Source organism: Mycothermus thermophilus (assembly GCF_041956435.1).
Source record: "Mycothermus thermophilus strain CBS 625.91 unplaced genomic scaffold VTJ04scaffold_2, whole genome shotgun sequence".
NCBI classification, from domain to species: Eukaryota; Fungi; Ascomycota; class Sordariomycetes; order Sordariales; family Chaetomiaceae; genus Mycothermus; species Mycothermus thermophilus.
Window position 1 is genome coordinate 509675 of NW_027191428.1, and position 18155 is coordinate 527829.

At 55.2% G+C, this 18155-nt stretch overlaps 8 protein-coding genes across 8 annotated transcripts; 3 read left to right on the top strand and 5 right to left on the bottom strand.

The window, feature by feature from the left end:
- Positions 1 to 22: 22 nt before the first annotated feature.
- Positions 23 to 2293, top strand: VTJ04DRAFT_2321 (uncharacterized protein; the record flags this gene model as incomplete). The annotated part of the gene is made up of 6 exons (XM_069360098.1): positions 23 to 95; positions 163 to 280; positions 332 to 468; positions 548 to 636; positions 695 to 1031; positions 1089 to 2293. 6 exons carry the CDS (start codon positions 23 to 25, stop codon positions 2291 to 2293), a joined length of 1959 nt encoding a protein of 652 aa, XP_069220842.1.
- Positions 2294 to 2503: 210 nt separating this feature from the next.
- VTJ04DRAFT_2322 (uncharacterized protein) lies at positions 2504 to 2822 on the bottom strand (the record flags this gene model as incomplete). Its single annotated transcript, XM_069360099.1, has 2 exons — positions 2504 to 2582; positions 2638 to 2822. 2 exons carry the CDS (start codon positions 2820 to 2822, stop codon positions 2504 to 2506), a joined length of 264 nt encoding a protein of 87 aa, XP_069220843.1.
- A 695-nt stretch (positions 2823 to 3517) lies between these two features.
- VTJ04DRAFT_2323 (uncharacterized protein) lies at positions 3518 to 3808 on the top strand (the record flags this gene model as incomplete). The annotated part of the gene is made up of 1 exon (XM_069360100.1): positions 3518 to 3808. The coding sequence occupies one exon, from the start codon at positions 3518 to 3520 to the stop codon at positions 3806 to 3808; it is 291 nt and encodes a 96-aa protein (XP_069220844.1).
- A 36-nt stretch (positions 3809 to 3844) lies between these two features.
- On the bottom strand, positions 3845 to 4466 carry VTJ04DRAFT_2324 (uncharacterized protein; the record flags this gene model as incomplete). Its single annotated transcript, XM_069360101.1, has 3 exons — positions 3845 to 3972; positions 4071 to 4142; positions 4250 to 4466. The coding sequence occupies 3 exons, from the start codon at positions 4464 to 4466 to the stop codon at positions 3845 to 3847; spliced, it is 417 nt and encodes a 138-aa protein (XP_069220845.1).
- Positions 4467 to 8830: 4364 nt separating this feature from the next.
- On the top strand, positions 8831 to 12234 carry VTJ04DRAFT_2325 (uncharacterized protein; the record flags this gene model as incomplete). The annotated part of the gene is made up of 3 exons (XM_069360102.1): positions 8831 to 10298; positions 10357 to 10739; positions 10795 to 12234. 3 exons carry the CDS (start codon positions 8831 to 8833, stop codon positions 12232 to 12234), a joined length of 3291 nt encoding a protein of 1096 aa, XP_069220846.1.
- Positions 12235 to 12343: 109 nt separating this feature from the next.
- Positions 12344 to 13727, bottom strand: VTJ04DRAFT_2326 (uncharacterized protein; the record flags this gene model as incomplete). Its single annotated transcript, XM_069360103.1, has 3 exons — positions 12344 to 12596; positions 12667 to 12947; positions 13641 to 13727. The coding sequence occupies 3 exons, from the start codon at positions 13725 to 13727 to the stop codon at positions 12344 to 12346; spliced, it is 621 nt and encodes a 206-aa protein (XP_069220847.1).
- A 1347-nt stretch (positions 13728 to 15074) lies between these two features.
- VTJ04DRAFT_2327 (uncharacterized protein) lies at positions 15075 to 15698 on the bottom strand (the record flags this gene model as incomplete). Its single annotated transcript, XM_069360104.1, has 3 exons — positions 15075 to 15372; positions 15497 to 15576; positions 15669 to 15698. The coding sequence occupies 3 exons, from the start codon at positions 15696 to 15698 to the stop codon at positions 15075 to 15077; spliced, it is 408 nt and encodes a 135-aa protein (XP_069220848.1).
- A 1022-nt stretch (positions 15699 to 16720) lies between these two features.
- Positions 16721 to 17761, bottom strand: VTJ04DRAFT_2328 (uncharacterized protein; the record flags this gene model as incomplete). Its single annotated transcript, XM_069360105.1, has 3 exons — positions 16721 to 17040; positions 17102 to 17254; positions 17668 to 17761. 3 exons carry the CDS (start codon positions 17759 to 17761, stop codon positions 16721 to 16723), a joined length of 567 nt encoding a protein of 188 aa, XP_069220849.1.
- Between the last annotated feature and the right edge of the window lie 394 nt (positions 17762 to 18155).

Sequence of the window (18155 nt, forward strand, 5' to 3'; positions counted from 1 at the left end):
CCGCCCGCACCGTCCCTGCAATATGGCAGCTACTCGGTACTCGACCTCGAATGAGCTCCGGCGTCAAGTCGCGTCTCCTCGATCCAAGAGCAGAGGTCCGCCAAACATGTCCTTGAAGCAGCCCCAGCGTCAACAGCATGCTTACATGTCGCGATCCTGCAGAAAACAAGGACACCCTGTGCCGTAACATCCTCATCTACGGCCACTGCCGCTTTGAGGACCAAGGATGCACGTTCAACCATGACCAGAACGGCAAGACCTCTTCGCCACAACAAGACCAGTATGTCATGCCCCCGCCAACACACCGACAGCGTTGCTGACCGTTTCCCAGTAATAGCCCAAAGAAAACCTTCAACGTCGAATCACCCGCTTTCACACCTTCCGGACACATCTCGGCCCTCCCGAAGAAAACGAGCCTTCCATCCCAGGCCGTGAGCGCCGCCCCTTTTACCCCACGCGGTGTTGCCAGTGAGTAGAGTCCCAAGACACTACGAACCCTTTTCTCCCATCACCTCGGTCGCGGATCTGGCTAACCATCGGCTGGCAGCACCCACCATTCCGCAGGCCAACGACAGCACCGTCTTCAATCCCGCTGCCATTCGGGAGTTTACACCACAAAACTATGACATCAACAATGTCAGTACACCCCTTCGGCTAGTAGCTCTCCGCCAATCTTGCCCTGACCATGTCACAGGCTGCCAAGGGCGTCGGCCACGAGGCCGCTGGCCTCTACGCTGATCCGTTCACCACCATGACCACCCTTGGAGCAGCCCTGCCGGCCGCCGGCCAGTACAACATGTTCGCGGGTGACCACGCGGCACTGGCTGCCCCGGCTGGCCAATTCTACCCTCAGCACGGAGCGTTTGCTCCCGGACCTCTACAACCACCCAATTACCACTTGTATCAGCCATTTGATTCCTATAGGCAGGACCTCCAGCCGTGGCAACGTGCAACCTACGACTTCTTCATCCCTGCCAAGCTCCGCGAAGAGCTGCAGAAGAAGATGTTCGCCACGCAGCAGGTGATGCCCAGTGCGTTGTCTCCGATATTCGTGCCTTTGATGAGTCTGCGCCGCTAACTCGCCGCAGATTCTGGTCTGCCCCAGCTTGAGAGATGGCACTCGCTCTTCCCTCTGGATACCCATAACAGGAAGAACGCGTCCACATTTGGCTATCCGAGCTGGGTGTACAAGGCTCAAAACAGCCGCACGGGCCGTCATTACGCCCTGAGGAGGCTCGAAGGCTATCGGCTAACCAACGAGAAAGCCATCCTCAGCGTCATGAAGGAATGGAAGAAGATCAAGAACGCCAACATCGTCACGGTACATGAGGCTTTCACGACACGCGAGTTTGGCGATAGTTCGCTCATCTTCGCCTTCGACTATCATCCTTTGTCCAAAACGCTCCAGGAATGCCACCTCCAGCCCCCGCACGGAAACCGCTACAGGACGCCCAACCCCGTCCCCGAACATGTGCTCTGGGGCTATGTGTGTCAACTGGCCAACGCGCTCAAGACGATACACGCCAATAAGCTGGCCGCCCGGTGTATCGAACCCAGCAAGGTCATCGTTTCCGAGACGAACCGCATCCGGCTCTCGGCCTGTTCCATCCTGGATGTCGTGCAGTTCGAGTCCAACACCAAGTCCCTGCAGGAGCTGCAGCAGGAGGACCTGGTCAAGTTTGGCAGGCTTATCCTTTCCCTGGCCACATCTACCCCGCCCATTCACCTCAGCAACATCTCGGCCGCCCTGGACTCGATGGCCAACAAGTATTCGGCCAACCTGAAGGATGCCGTCGCTTGGCTCATCGCCCCGCCGAACCCGGGAGAGTTCAAGAGCATCGAGAGCTTCATCAGCGGAATCGCCACCCACATGACCACCTACTTTGACCTCGCTCTCCAAGACAATGACGAGAAGCAGTTTTACCTGGCCCGCGAGCTCGAGAACGGCCGCATCGCCCGCATCATGATGAAGCTCATGGCCATCCTCGAGCGCGGCGACCTGGGCGTCATGCAGGGCTGGTCCGAGACGGGCGACCGGTACCAGCTCAAGCTGTTCCGCGACTACGTCTTCCACCGGGTCGAGGCCGACGGCAAGCCGAACCTCGCCATCGGCCACATGATCACTTGCCTGAACAAGCTCGACGCGGGCATCGACGAGATGGTGCTCCTGACCAGCCCCGACAACGAGACGGTCTTTGTCGTCTCGTACCGCGAGCTCAAGCAGATGTTTGAGCGGTCGTTTAACGAATTGGTCAAATTCAGCAAGACCGGCGCCCCGGGCGCGAATAATTAGGATACCGCCGGAGTCATGGGGGAAAATGCCGGGTCTTGTTCCTCTTCTTGGCTGTGGAAAGGGGGATGGTTTCTTGGCAGGGGGAGGACAACGAGACCAGTAGTCCCGGGGAGTTCTTTGGGGCTTGTTGTTGCGGAGTCGAATGATATGGAGGCGGAGGGGATCAAAGAGAGTTCCAGAACGAGGTCCAAGCGATGAAAGTACCGAGGTTCAAATACCCGTGGTTAAGAAGAAACCGCCCCTTGGTGGAGATGAAGTGTTGGATGGAAGTCGCGGAGGGGATAAAGGCCTTCCCAGCATGCAGCTGGGCCAAAGGAGTTTAGAGATGAAAGCATGCTCATTACCTTAGTGTGGCTGCCTGGTTGATGATGATGATGGGTCGAGGAGACTCTGGTGGAATGGAATTCCCATGAGGATCGGCCATTGGACAGGGAACAAAGGGGGTTATTAGGAGAGGCACGACTACCGGTTTGACACCCGTGTGAACGGTGTGTTTCTTTGGTGGAGGAGCCGGGAAACGAGGAGACATTTTGATGTTTGTGACGTGACGTGACGAGAAGAATAAGAGAAGAAGAGAGAGAGAGTAGACGGAAGTGTGTTTGGGACCTTAGCTACGAAACGAACGTGAAGGAGAGAAGAGGGTAAGCGAGTGACAGGAGGTAGGAGTTGAGGGTGTTGTTTTCTTTTTTGTCTAGCAGAGAAAGTATGAGTAGTATAACGTAACGAAATATCACATTGTTGAAATTCAAGTTTGGTGTGGTGATTATGGCTTTTCCGGCTTTTGGGATTAAATGACAAATGTTCGAATAACACAAGTAAGCCAAAGCCGCCTGTGGTGCCATAGGTGTCATCTCTTTTTGTCTGGGCCGAAGGTGCATGCCGATTATGCCTGTCGCCTGTATATGGTTCCAAGTCGCAAAAGCAGTCCATACACAAGGAGGGCGCTCTTTGCCAGCACTGGAAGTCTGGAGGTCTGATTCTTTTGAGTTTGGAAGCAGGGTTGGTCTTGAATTTCTTCAAACAAAAACCACATGCTTTGTTCCCAAAGCCAGCCAATGTCTCTAAACTTCCATAGCCAGTTATCCGGATTGCCTGTTTATTTTTCTCTTCTTAATTCCCCAATCCATTTCCCTGTCCCGCACTTTATGCTTCGCAATTCCAGAGAATATCTGTCCCCCACTCCCTCGATCAATGGAATGAACCACCGCCTTCTCCTTCGATCCCATGACTGACTCCCCTCTAGGTTGGTCAACCCCGTTGTACCGAACCCATCATCATCCTCCCCCCCAAACTCAACCCGGAGGACGGGGCTGGACTTTGATTCTGATTCCTCTTGATGCCTCCTTCTTGACGCAACCCCTCTTCCTCTTTCTAGTCTACAACGGAGCCATCATCCCCCTCCTTTTCCGCCTCGCCATGCAGCATGTGTCCGTAGCAAACCTTACACAACGAACCCCAACCCCAATCCCAACCGCAGAGCTGCCTACCTGCCTGCCTGACCGTCTAACTGACTGATTGACTGAGAATTGCTTCGTCCGGAGTGCGTCTCACTCAATCCTCGGCTTGCAAAAACGGATTGGCTATCACTTCGCTGCCGTCCACGGGGCTGAGCATGACGAGGAGGGTGCCGCGGACCACCACGAGCCCGAGGGGGCGGGTGACTTCGTTGCCTTCGTCGTCTGTCGTTGTTAAGGTTCATTGGTGAGCACAATGGGAATACAATACAATCCAATACAATAATACATATGTTTGTGGGGGAGGGGTGTGTGTCTCATACCTCGAAGAAGCTCCTCAACCTCGTCCAGGACAAGGTTCATCAGCGCGTCGTAACCTTTTAGAACGCCGGTCACTGGGAACCAACAAAAAGCATCGCTGTTAGCCGCCTCCCTCCTCATAACTTCCTGGCCAAGACCATATTGATTGGTGTCATGGACGACCACGACGGACGATACGAACCTTCCCGCCCGCCATTGAACTTGGCCGTAACCCGCTTGTCCATGTACTTCTTCAAATCGAGAATATTCTCCTTCTTGGGCCGCTCCTGCGCCTGGGCTGATGATTGTTGCTGGGTCTGGGAGCCGTGATGGTGTTGTCCGCCGCCACGACCGCCTCCTCCTCCGCCGCCGCCGCGGCCTCCTCTGCCACGTCCGCGGTGTTGGCCTCGGTCGGACATTGTGATTGGGTTGGTTGGTGGTTTGGAGGTTGTGGTGAGAGGGTTGGTGTGGTAAGGGGGGGTTGGGTTGGTGGTGGTTTGGAGGTAGGTCGGAAGCTGGGGGTAGGTTGGGAGGTTGGTTCTTAGGTTGCAAGCTGCGTTGACTTCTTAGCTTCGAGGTGGGGTTCGCTGCGTCGTCGCTCGAAGGGGAGAAGGGAATTCGACCGTTCTTTAAGTTAGTGTGAGATTTGAGGTGGTGAATGAGGTGCAGGCTGGCGGTATGGAAGCTCCCCGTCGTCGTTGGTGATGGTGGGGCTCTCTCTGCTCTGTGTTGACAACCCGAAAGCTGCTGCAGCAAGTCTTGGAGCCCCACGACATTGTGTGGAGCATCATCCGCTTGACGGGACTTCCCAGAGGTCTGGTCTTGGCAAGGCCGGGAGAAGTGTGGGGCTACCCAGGTGAGGTGGGGCCCTGGTCAATGCTTTCCGAGAGCGCGGATGCAGGGGGAGAGCCCATGGACGGGAGCCCCACCCCCGGCCATTGATCGATTGCCCCAAGCCGCCAGCCGCCAGGCGGCAGCAGGTGGTCTGTGCTTCCTGAACAACAACCTCAACCATCGTGGCTTTGCTGTGCGCAGGGCTCATGGAGGGGTCAGGGAGGTATCGCTATGGGTGTGGTAGGTTTTGGTAGATCCCGTGGGATGTTTCTAATTGATGTGTTGCGAAAGCTGCGGTCCGGGGCGTGCACAGGCGGACCGTCAAGTGTTGCAACCCCGGCATGACGCCAGCAAGCGACGACGTGAACGGGACGGGGGTTGACGGATGGGCGGTCCTTGGGGTGTCTGCTTTGTTGATGATATTTGTTCCGTGTTGCCAGTCACTTTTTGGATAGAATAAGGCGGTTTTCTTGCCTTGGTCGACGAGCCTTGTTGACCCGGTCGCCTCCCCTTGTCAAGTTCTGCTGTACATTGAACTACCTTCGAGCCACTTCCCTCGAAATGGCCGTTTTTGTGAGGTCGCTTTGCAGTAACACCATGAAAGCAACACGGTAAATCTGATTCTTGCTCTATCGATATTTTGCGTCGAGTTTCCCTTTTGCGAGAGTCGGGAATGGAGGCGCTACGATGGATTGGGCACTTTCCAAACACCCTTGATATTTGTCTCAGTGCTTTGTGCCGCTTCCCGTTGAGCGCAACATCATGGTCGGAGATGGCGGGAGGTTGTTTTCTCTGATGAATACAGCATGATTCTGACAAACACTTATCGACAAGGCAAAAGGATCATTCGTCCCTCATTGCGGGGTGATCTCCAATAAGGGATCTCCCGGTGGCACCTGGCCTCTACCAGCGCTCCGGAACTACGATCCATGGGGTTCAAGTATCTTCCAGCCACGTAGGATTTGAATCCAGCAGTTATCTCAATGGCTGGTGACTTGATGTGGATGATATTGATGAGTGATTGGCGAGCAACAAGGTGCCTTCTTGAGAATCGTTATGCCGCGAGGGATCCATCAGAAAAAGAATGCCGAAACCTGTAGCATCCATTAGTTCCAAATACGAGACTTCTCTATGCTCAGTACGGTGTGAGAAGGCGCATTTATCTGCGGCAGTATCACCATTCTCGAGACCAAGAGAGGAGATCCTTTCCTTCCTTCATGTGATGATGAACTAGACGCAAGATGTACACGCGAAAGCCGATCATGACGGAAGAAGCAAGAGCCACAGGAAGAAACTCATAAGAACTACATGTCGTTGTGGTAGGTTTTGAATGCCCAAGACATGCTTCCGTCAGACAGCGAGCGTCTCTCTCCAGAAGGCCGGGAAGACTCAGCTTTTTTGCCGTTTGCCTTGGGCTGATCATTTCACAAATTCGTTCATGTAAGAAGGTATGGGCCGCAAAGCGTGTGTGAGAGTACATCGCATCACATGCGCTTCGAGCTTGTGTGGGTGGGCGTGAAATCAGTTTTCAAGTGATGGCATGTCTGTGTCTGGGAGGTCTGATCCATCACGGCTGGTATAGAGAGAACAGCCGATGCTTGGCAAGAGCTATTGGAAACATGGAAGAACAGAAATCTTGTCGCTACGATTGCCATGGCATGGCCATGGTGAAACTGATGTCAGAGCAGCGTCCTGTTGTGTTGGCGCAGACCCAACCCCGCAGTGTCATGGCCACGTCCCCATTCCAGAGTGCCTCGACACCACCACCAGCAAAACGGAGGAGTCAGATTATTCTGCATCGTTTTTCGTGTTTTTAATGCAGATTGTCGAACCGAGTGGATTGATCCAGTGCACAATTGAGATTGGCTGTGTTGAGGATGCGGCGAGGAGGTTCGTCTCCCCTCCATCGCTGTCGTCAAAACCTCTGGATCGTGAACGGGCAGATCCATGGATCCCGAGACAAACGACAAAGAACCCATCCCGTCGACTTGGCAAATTGTCAAACATCTTTCCTAGAAAATATCAAGCCTGTTTGAAGCAAAGCTTGCTGGACCACTGGGGTTAGGCACATACCGCTGCCGCCACTCTCAGCCGAGCGCTGGGGAAGTCCAACTGGGGGGGCATCTTCTCGAACTGACACAGTCAAAGCTCAAGTGCATCGTCAACTAACGACACGGCACTGGTCATTCCGTCGACGCTGGGCCGGAAGGGGGAAGTGTGGCAGATTGCTCGAAAAAACTTCAGTCTCCCGTGGTATCACCAGGGTCGTCGCCGTTAGACCAGGCTCCATTCCCTGTCAAGCATCTTGCATGATGCCAACTCGGGTCGCAGAGGTCAAGGCCAGCCTCCTCCTGCCCCGGTCACCTTCGGATAGGGAGGTCATGGGCTCACCACGATGTCAAACCCCGTGGGTTGAGATTTCAGCGGAAGAAGCAAGATGGTCATCTAGGACATGTCGGATTACACTCGTGGCATCGGTAAGGTATGCTCAGTCACCAGACAATGATGGAATGGGGATAGGTATGGTGAACGCAACAACGAAACTTGACATGGCGAGGGAGCAACATGACTACATTATATATCTTTTCCATACAGATACTCAAGTGCTTTGGTGCATGGTCCTGATCGAGTCTCATCATCTTTGCTCCCGTCGGCAGACCCTGAAGTTGGCGAGTTGCCCAGATGGGATAACGGGATGGCTAGATCCAGGATGACACCGGCATGCAAGAGGCGTCAATGCCGGAGTTGGTTTTGATGTCTAGTCTGCCCTGTCAACAATGGGGGGTACCTGGAGGTTTGGATCCGAGAACAAACATGGAACTGGGGAGTGTGAAGTGTACGAGCGCTCGGTACGGCCAACGGATGACCATGGCATGCCGTCACTCGTCACTCGACGTCGGTCGGCCCCTTTTAGGTTCCTTCGGCTCCCCTCCCAGCCAGCCTCTCTCCGCCATCATCCCTCCCTCGCTTTAAATACACTTTGACCCCCGGTCATGTTCCGCACCATCCACCTTTCCATCTCACATTTCTTCGGCCTCGTCCTCCACAACACATCACTTCCATCTGATGTAATGCGGCTTTCCCCTCAACACGGTCTTCCCAACTCTCTCCTGCATTGACACATCATCCACCCACAGACCCCCTGACCACTCAATCCATAAAAACCTGGTATTGTGTGCATCGGGGGGAAGACTGCTCTGAAAACACAATACTTGAGCCGGTCCATTGACTGACAACCCATCAATTGACGGGGACTCCGCCGAAGAGACTGTCGTCGCCATTTTGACGCCTATTCAGGCCAATTGACGGGTTTTAGGAGGGTTCCGTGTTTTATTTTTCCCGACCTCCTATTCTTCTTCTATTCACTCAGTACACTCCTCCTATTGTCTTCTTCCAGCGCTCGATCTGACAACACAGCCTTGAGATCGACTTCTTCCTCGTCACCTCGACCTTTCCATCTCTCCCCTTTTCTTTTCTCTCAACAAACCGAGCCATCTTCAGGAGTCGTGCGTTTTCCTCCCGTCTTCCGACTCGACACCACAGGGCCAGCTCTTCTATCTCTGTTTTTGGGTGTTGCATCCGTCATTAAAACCGCGCCGCGTTCTTCACGGGCCATCAGCTCCGCAGCGTACTCCAACACACCCACCCACCCCCAGCCTATCCGCTGAGTGCCTCAACCCCTGTTTTTTTCGTGACGCCGACCTGTCCACTCCGACCCGACGCGTTTGCATTCCTGCATCTGCGGCGCGGCGCCGATCATTCCGCACTTCACCTCATCAACACACCTCACTTTACTTACCTGAACTCACCTTCCTCTCACCCCTCCTTTTTTTCTTGCCTACCTTTCCATCCCGGACACGTCGCGCATACTCTTTGCAGCAGGCCTCGACGCGTTGCAACCATTGTATCGTCCTGCACGCTCTGAAAGTTGCACGCCTGCACAGTCGTCATGGCCTCGATAGAGGCGCCGTCGGCAATGGCCGACATCGACTCGATGCTGTGCGCCGGCGCCAGCTTCGCGAGCGCGACTCCCACCGACGCGTCTTCATCCGCCTCTTCCACCATGGCGTCATCCTCAAACAGCGCGTCGCTGAGCTCGACACCCCCCACCAGTCACTCTCCCGACAGCATGTCGCTGGCCTCCGAGTCAGATTTGCATACCAAGTCGGACACCATCACTGCCGCTACCATCGAGGCTGCCATTGCCCGTCCAGAGTCCCGGGATCCCGACCAACAGAGCGAGTCGAGCGGCCAGACCTCCGTCGGCGAAGATGCTATTGTTGTCGCAGAACCTACGTCGCCCGTTCCTGAGCCACCTGCCGCCTCCTCCTCCTCCTCCTCCCGTCCGAGACGTGCCCGTGCGAGCCTTCCTGTCTACAATATTGCGAAGCTCGCCGGCACCGACGTGCACGGTCGCCGGCGCTCGAAAGGTGACGTTGTCCAGGAAAAGCGTCGCCGCACAATCTCCACCAGCACGCCCGCCGCGACCGAGGCGCCTCCTGTTTCCGAACCCACTCCAGCTCCGGACGCGTCAGCCACGCCGTCCTCGCCGGCAAAGTCGACAGGCAAAACCGCCAAGTCGGCCAAATCGGCTCAATCGGTCTCAGTTCGCACCAGCCCCCGCAAGGCCAAGGACGCGACGGCCGCCCGCGGGGCATCTGTCGACCCCCTCCACAAGACCAAGACCGGGCGCATTACCAAAAAGTCCCCCGCCACCGCTGCTCCAGCGCATTTGACGCGTCGCGCGACGCGTTCTTCGGGTATTGAACCCGAAAATCTTACTTTGAAGTTGGCGGCCCTGACCCAGAAAAAAGGCAAGAAGTCGGCCGACAAGGCGCCCCCGCGCTTGTCGCGCGAGCTTCTGCGCCTTAGAGACACGAACGAATTCGCCGGCATCGACACCCGCCCCGTCAAGTACACCGTGTGGAGCAATGGCAAGTATGTCGACATCGACCCGACCAAGGAACCGATCCCCGCGACCATTGAGCGGCCGCGGAAGAGGGCCAAGGTCGACGACAAAGCTGCCGCCCCTGCCGAGAGCAGCTCCGCCCCCAGCACCGGTGCCGCCGAAAGCAGCGCCGGCAACAAGGCCGAGTCCGAGAAGCCCCAGGAGCAGAAGCAGCCAGCCGCTGCGGCCAAGAAGCCGCGCGTCAAGAAATGGCTCGACAAGGGACTTTACGCAGGCCAGGAAGCACCCCTCGACATCTTTAAGGGATTAACGTCGCAGGAGAAGAAGAAACTGGCCGCTCTCCCCGAGCTCTTACCATCCGGCAAGCCGAACAAGACCTTCCCCATGCCCATGTATAACGGACTGCGCATGTTGATCCATGGTCGCGATTTCAAGCTGCCGTATGACGTTTTCCATCCCCTGCCGCCGGGCCAGCCGAAGCCCGCGGCCTATCGTACCATGACCAAGAGTGAGTTTTCCCCGTCTTAGGATTCCGTGTAAGTATTTGCTGACCAACCATCCATCAGACCGCTTCGTCGGCAACGCGGCCCAGATCTGGAAGAAGATGCCGCACTTTTACGACTCGGCCTCCAAGTGCGTCTGCAAGCCCGAGGATGGCTGCGGCGAGGATTGCCAGAACCGGATCATGCTGTACGAGTGCGACGAGACCAATTGCAACATTGGTCCCGAGTTCTGCCAGAACCGCGCGTTCCAGGATCTGGCCGAGCGCACCAAGAAGGGCGGCCGCTACCGCATCGGCGTCGAGGTCTTCAAGACCGAAGACCGCGGCTATGGCGTCCGCGCTAACCGGTGCTTCGAGCCTAACCAAATCATCATGGAGTATACGGGCGAGATCATCACGGTTGAGGAGTGCGAGCGCCGTATGAATGAGGAGTACAAGGACAATGAGGTGAGCATCCATTAGCCCCTACCCATCCTGCTCCTCCCGAGCTAACCATCTGCAGTGCTACTACCTCATGTCCTTCGACCAAAACATGATCATCGACGCCACCACGGGCAGCATCGCGCGCTTCGTCAACCACTCGTGCGACCCCAACTGCCGCATGATCAAGTGGATCGTGGGCGGGCAGCCCCGCATGGCCCTCTTCGCCGGCGACCGCCCCATCATGACGGGCGAGGAGCTCACCTACGACTACAACTTTGACCCCTTCTCGGCTAAGAATGTGCAGAAGTGTCTCTGTGGTAGCGCCAATTGCCGCGGCGTCCTCGGACCCAAGCCGCGAGAGGTGAAGCAGCCTAAGAAGGCGAAGGAGGAGCAGGCGGCGGCCGCCGCGGGCGCCAAGGCGGGGAAGGGCAAGGCGAAGGGGGCTGCTAAGACGGGGAGCAAGGGCGTCAAGGGGTCGCCGAAGAAGAAGGCGACGACGAAGGCCGCGACGGCGAAGAAGCCGGCGACGAAGAAGGCCACCAAGCGGAAGCTCAAGGACGCCTTCGAATTCGATGCCGACGACGACGAGCCCGAGGCCGCCAACGCGCCCAAGCGGCGCAAGATGGCGACCGGCAGCGGGAAGAAGACGAGCGGCGCCAAGGCGGCCAAGGGCTCGGTCATCACCGTCAAGGCTCCAAAGAAGGCGGCAGGCACAGGCGGTGTGAAGCGCAGCGGGTCGGGAGTTGCTGCTGCTGCCGCTCTCAAGACCAAGAAGTCAAAGACAGCGCTGCCCACCACCATCACCGCCAAGGTGAAGGCTGGAAAGGTGACCAAGCCCAGCAAGACCAAGGCCCCCGCCGCGAAGGGCACCAAGGCGGGCAAAACGCTGAAAGCGGCGGCGGGAGCAGCGACAAAAACCAAAACCAAGGCGAAAATCACGGTGGCAACTAAGAAAACCACCGTCAAGTTCGCCAAACGCGGTCCTGCTGCTGCTGGGAAGAAAACAGCAACAAAAACAACCATCAAGGTCACCACCCCCCTGAATGAGACCAGCACCAACTCCGCCGCACAAAACAAGACGACCACCACCTCAACCCCGCAAACGACCAAGCTCAAGCAAACAAAACTTGTCTTCCCCTCCGCGTCGTCGTCGCGCAGCCCGAGCCTGACCATCGTCGCCGCCGGCGTTTCTTCTCCACAGAACAAGAAATCGCCTGCTAACAAGAACTCCACCACCACCACGCCCAAAAGCGCGGGAATCCCCCGCCTCACGCTGACGACGACGTCATCGTCGAGGAAGGTCACGCCGTCGCGCAAGGCTTTGGAGAACGCTGCTGCTGCTGCTGCTGCCGCTGCTGCGGGCAATGGTGGGGCAGGGTCGCCGGCGCAGGGAAAGGTGGGCACGCCGAGGATTAAGCTTGTTGGTTCTGCTGCGTCTGCGGGTTCGGCGGAGAAGGTAAAGGAGAAGGCGGGTGGTGCTGGTGGTGTGGTGAAGGAGGGGATTACGGTTGAGGCTTGAGTTGGGTAAGGAGGGAGGTTTCCTCTGCTCCTGAGTTGGCTGGTTAGTTGGGAGAGGTGTTTGGGCTTGTTGTGCCGTTGGTGAACGCACGCCCACGCCACTGGATGGCCTATTGATGAGCAGTGTGGTGGGTGTAAGTGATGGGTTGTTGTTGATGATGGATGGATCGATGGATGGATGAGATCGGATTTTGGGGGGTTTCATCCACGCACGGGACCATGGGTACAAGGAATTTTTTTCTTTCCTTTTGGAAGAGGGAAATGGAGTTGAAGCCATGAAGATGGAGTTTGGGTGGGCTGGGATGGGTTACTAAGAAGGACTCTCTGGCTGGCGTTGCCGGGTTGTTGGTCTGCTCCTTTGGGCTTGATGAGGATGTGTGCTGAGTTGGTTTTGCATGTGTTTGTACTATTCATTTTTGTCTCTTCATTTCACTTCGCTTCGCTTCGTTGCGATGTATTCTCTTCTAATGTGGCACTTCTTTTCTGGAGTCTCCAGTTTGTGGTTGTGGCCGTGGTCGTGGTTGCTGTTGGTCCGGGTTCGGTGAGTGGGTAAAAGGTCTGGGAGTACCTGAGTTGAAAGGCTTCTTCAACATGGCAAGCCACATGAGGAATGGGATGGATGGGTCGATGGATAGGATGGGTAACTGGGAAGTTCAACGCCGGAGGGAACAGGGGCAGGTAGGGGACAACAAACGTCGTCCCTTTCTTTTTGACCTTCCGGGAAAGAGATACAATAAATATAGCATGGTGTGCATCTTATCATCGTAAGGGGCGTTTTTGGGGGGATGGATGGCTGGATTGGGTTGTCTCTGCCCGGAGTTTTTGGAGAAAGCAAAGGAGTTGATGGATGGAATTGGTCACATGAACAACAGATATTCGAGATGAGGCAGATGTGTGAGTTCTGGAGCATTGGTACTGCATGATGGATGGAGGCTGTCTTCTGATGGTTTAATAGTAATAACCAGAAACCATGTGTCTAATAAAAAACAAGACCGGTCGTTGTAGGGATAAATGAGTGAGCGAGTTTGATCTGGCTGTTCTGGCATCATCGCAGAAACAAATCCGGTGTGAACTGATGCTCATACCCCTCCAGGAAGCCATCCTGGCAGCCTTCCTTGAAGCAAGCCCGTCTAGCCCTGATACGGCCTGTGCATGGCCTGGCTGCTGCCGGCCCTTCTGATGATCAATTAACCAGTGACTTAGGTATGGCCAGGGTCTAGCTAGCAACGTCTGTCTCCGGACAGCCAGGTAACAGGGGGTTTTTGGCAGACCAGTCTGTATGGGTAGTCTCGTTCATCCCGGGCGGAGAGGGATATACCGGAGAAGAGTTGAGAAGGCAATGTTGTATCATAACCGCAACATGCACTTGCCTGGGGTATGGCTGATCATCTTTGTGTAGGTATGTACAGAGTACCTGATCCGATCCAGGCTAGGCGTCTTGGTTTGCCCAAAGTCATGATCAGCCTTATCACATGCCATGAGTCCCCCTGCCATGGCGGTCTGGTGATGCTACGGCGCCTTCCCGGGGATCGACATTTTGTCTGTCCTGAAAGACAAGGATAACATGTATAGTGCCATTGGCACAGACAGTGATTGACTGACAGAGGGTAAATAAATAACGCACCAGCTACAACTCAGCCCGCTTCAGAGGGCGTTAGAACCATGTGCCCTAAAAGGGGGGCTAAGTTTTGTGTAACACCGTGCCTTCAACCTGCATCCTCAATGCTGGATCCTTGGATCTCTCCTGGCCGCCTTGTTTACGTACATCCCATCGTTCAATGTGCCACTCTTGTGTCTTTCTGCCTGTCTCCCTGGTGATCTGCGCAGGCGGATGAGTTGGCGTTGTCTCTGACTGTGTTTTGTGTGACATACGCTAAGTGGGTATGCTTCTGTCTTGAACCCTATGTTAGGCTAACTGGTGATCTGGCGCTCTGGATGGGCCGCTTAAGGGTACGTCGGCCCAAGCGCAGCGCATGTGGAAGCTGGGATCGACACGGGCTGTGCCAGGAGTTTAAGGTGGGTTGTGAGGAGATTTCTGGAGGGACTGAGTGCGTCAGTCCAGCTAGAGGTAAGGGGTGTGGAAGTGAAACCGCCAGCAAGCACATGATGGAGCGTTGGCGAGTCTCACGCAGTGCCTTGCGTGCTGTAGTTGGTATGGGAGAACTTAAGAGAGAAACGAGCATGTTGCGAGTTCTAAGCTAAAGCAAACTAAAAGGAAACCATGTCAACTCCAACACTAACTGAACTCCTCTATCCATGACCCTGCGCTTCCATGCTTTGTCCCAAACCCAACCCCAAGCGAACGAGTCCTGGACCTCCAAACCAAAGTTCTATCCCTCAACCTCCAAGTATCCGATGAAGATCCTCCTCTAATGCGGCTATGCCAGACCGTTTTTTGATGCTCATGCCATCCAATCCCGTACCCGGTCTGCCAATACCTCTATCCCAAAGCCAGCAAAAACGTAGGAAAGAAAAGAAAGACAAAAACAACAAACAAGAAGGTAAGGAAAGGGTAGGAAAAGGAAGTGAATAAGTAAGAAAAAGCCAAGGAAGCAAAAACAAGACAGAAAAGGAACAAGGAGACAAAGAGTCCAGAAACAACAGGGGAAAAGACAAACAGAACAAGCAAAACCAAACACCCATCCCCGTCTAATATCAGCCAATCTACTATACCTCCCACCCATCTATCCCAGCTCGTCGGTGAGATCCCATCCCTCTAACCATGTAACAAAGATAGCAAAAGAAGAAAACTATCGAAATCGAAGCAGTTGAACAAGAAGTGTGAGTGCGTGAAGTGAACGTTGGGGAAGAAGCTCGTGGGATGGCGGTGTGTCGATGTTGTCAGGCGAAGAGACCAGAGAGCGAGTAGCCAGAGAGGTGAGACCTGTCGGCGGTTTGGCGCTTGGGCGGTGTTGGTGGTGGTGTTCCCACTGGCGGCGGCGGCGGCGGCGAGGTCTCGCAAACGAAAGCAGAGACTTCAGAACCTTCGTGAACCCATGGCGAAGACGACGGCAACAGGAACTGGTGCAAGATGAAGGCGCCCATGTCTCCACAGGGCAAGCCAAGGGCGAACACTCCCAGAAGGCGAAACAGAACCGCCAGCCTAGGTCGAGCTTGTGGAGACGCATCACCTGCGCTGCTGTCCTTTGGCGATCAGCCCCTTTAGCGATATCGCCCCCTCGGCAATATCTTCCTGCTCTGGCCCGAGGCTTGACTGATGGGCTCAGCAGCCTTTAGTCCGTCTGATGGTCTCCTTGTCACACTTGTCACAGCGGTAGTGCCCGCACAGTGGGCATGCCACTTCAAGATCCGGGTTCAAGCCAGGAGACTCGCGGCATCCATGCTATTATTCGTCGTCAGTCACTGCTGGTTCCAGGACGTAATGGCTTCAGAGGTGAATGGAAGATATCTAAATTACTAGGGCTCAGAACTTACGCAGTACCAAACCTTCGTCTTGCAGCCCATGATTGCGGCGTCTGGTAGGGTCTTGTAAGCGAGGAGATAGAAGACAATATGAGTGTGTGAGAGGATTGGGTTGATGGATGGTTGCTATCTGTTCTGATGAGGGCTGTAGATGTATGTATATGTATGTGGTGAACAAGCTCTACGCATCGAGAAGCTCGGGAGGATGTCCTAGACTTATACTTGAACTGAGGAAGCTTGCAGGAACATCACCACCCCAACAACTCAACCACAAGCCAGGCTTAGAGAGCCTGTAACAACTCTTGACGTGACACAGTTGCAGCCTTCCACCTCATTGTTGACCTGGCGTTTCAAGATTCTGTCGGTGATTGAGCAATGTTCGGTATGCCCCGTAGAGAGACTGGGGCTGGGCAAGCACAAGACAAACGATCCCGGACGACAGCACCGCCATAGAGCCTTCCATAGCTAAACACGACCGAAAAGGGGTTGACATGGTAGCACGGAAACTCGGTTTGAGTATCGGAGAGACAACGGCGAGGCGACGGCAAGCATGGAGGCACTATCCAATTTTCCGGTGAGTGAATGCCAGATGAACAGGGGAGGGAGACGTTGTCCGTCATTGGGTTTGTCCCAGAGCTTTGATGAGCATAGCGGACAGCTCTGGGAACCGGCGCCGATGCGATAGCTTCATTTTGGTTGGGGCATAGAGGCCGGTGAGAATAGACGGGGCTCAGCGAGGCGCCTCAGTAGAATTGAATCTTAGGTGTTCGATCTGCTCTGATGGTTCAAGGCAGCTGGAGGCAACGGGCGCAGCAACAAGGCGTGGAAAGAATGCGGGTCCATTAAGATGAATAAAGTTGAAACTGGCAAAGACGAAACCACTGTTGAACAAAGCCAAATGTTGTCCTGGGCAGGGTTAGCTTGCTGCGCCTTAGGCAGGCATAGTCACCGAGCCAGAGAATGCCGCAACAGTGCCATTTCCGCAGCTCGGGCTGGCTTGGACTGGGGCCCTCAAGCAGTGTCCCGGGGCAGGGCTCTGCTGGCGCGAAGAGAAGGACAGACTGTCAGGAACGTAGATCTGAGACGCCATAAGCTGGTTCGAGGTGGAATTCGAGATCGGACATAACGGCTCGGTCGCTCTGCAAGGGCAATGCACGTGTATCGGCAACAACACGATCTGAATTGAGCAGGCGTGTGGCAACGTCGACCTGTATGCTGACGAGGAAGGACGGGAAAACAGCCGATGGAGGGTCGCGGCGGGGAGCCGGTCGTGGCCCTGCAGAGCCGCAGAACCGCACGTGAATCAACAAGCACAGAGGCGGAACGAGTGGGGCCGAGCTGCGCTGCTTGGCAACAATACAGAACAACGCTTGGCATCTCCAGCCTTGTGTGGTGAAAGTCAGCAGAGAGCAAATCTCATGTTCTCGCTCATGGGGACTGTTCACCTCGCGCTTCCTCGATCTGACATGGCCTCTCTCCAATGCCGGTGTCTTGTGGACCAGGGATCAGGGAACACGACGGGCCGGCGCCCAATACCCTAAGAGAATCGCTGTTCTCAACGAACCCAGGCGTCACTAGGCTGACCGAAATTGCCCGATCTGTTGTCCGGTGCCGGTTTGTGGCTTAGGAACCAACGACGTGTATCCTTGACCGGCTCACCCTAAAAGGAACCCTGGGTGGCCTTATTGCCTTCTGGGCTTCTTTGCCGGTGACATGATCAAGAGACCGCCTTGGTGAATGCCCAGGGTCATGCCTTGGGCATCCGGTCTGCCTTGGGCCCACGGTTGCAAGGCTCCGAACCACAGATCAGATGCTGGGCAGTTGTTGGGGAATGAGCCACACCAGCCACGCAGCTAGACCTTGCCATGGCACCTTTGGGGTGGAAAGGTGACTGGGGTTTCTGTTTGCCTTTGCTGTGTGATGCGCAGCAGGTGGTTGTCATATCAGGGGGATGGAAGGCTGTGTCTCGTTTTTGTCTTCGAGGACCAGGTCGTCATAGGAACAAATGAACTCGCCTCCGTCCAGCCGAGGGTCGAATGTCGTCCGTCATGGCTCGCTTTGATGTTCCTGTTGGAGTAGCACCTTCGCTTTTGGATACGCGGCATCGATGCTGAAAGATCTCCTTCAGTAAAACAACGTCCCGGTAGGCTGGACCATAGCGACTTCCTAAAACTGATGAGACACGGGTGCATGCTTGTCAACTCGTCAGGTGTCATCCCGGTGATATATCGACATCACCTGGCCGAGGGTCGTTGATATCAAAATGTCGAGTTGCTCGGCTCCAGCAATCATTCGTTGTGTCGTTTTGTCCAAGGGAGGTGGGGTAGAAGACCGAAAACTCCAGATGAGGACCCAAACCAACAACACTTGACCAGTAGTAGGACCAAACGGTACTCAAGACATGGAGATATAGGTGACTCCAAAATGACTTGAGAGAATTGGGAAGGGGTAGGCCCGAATGAGACTGAAAGATGGCGTGCCGAGTATGATGAGAGATAC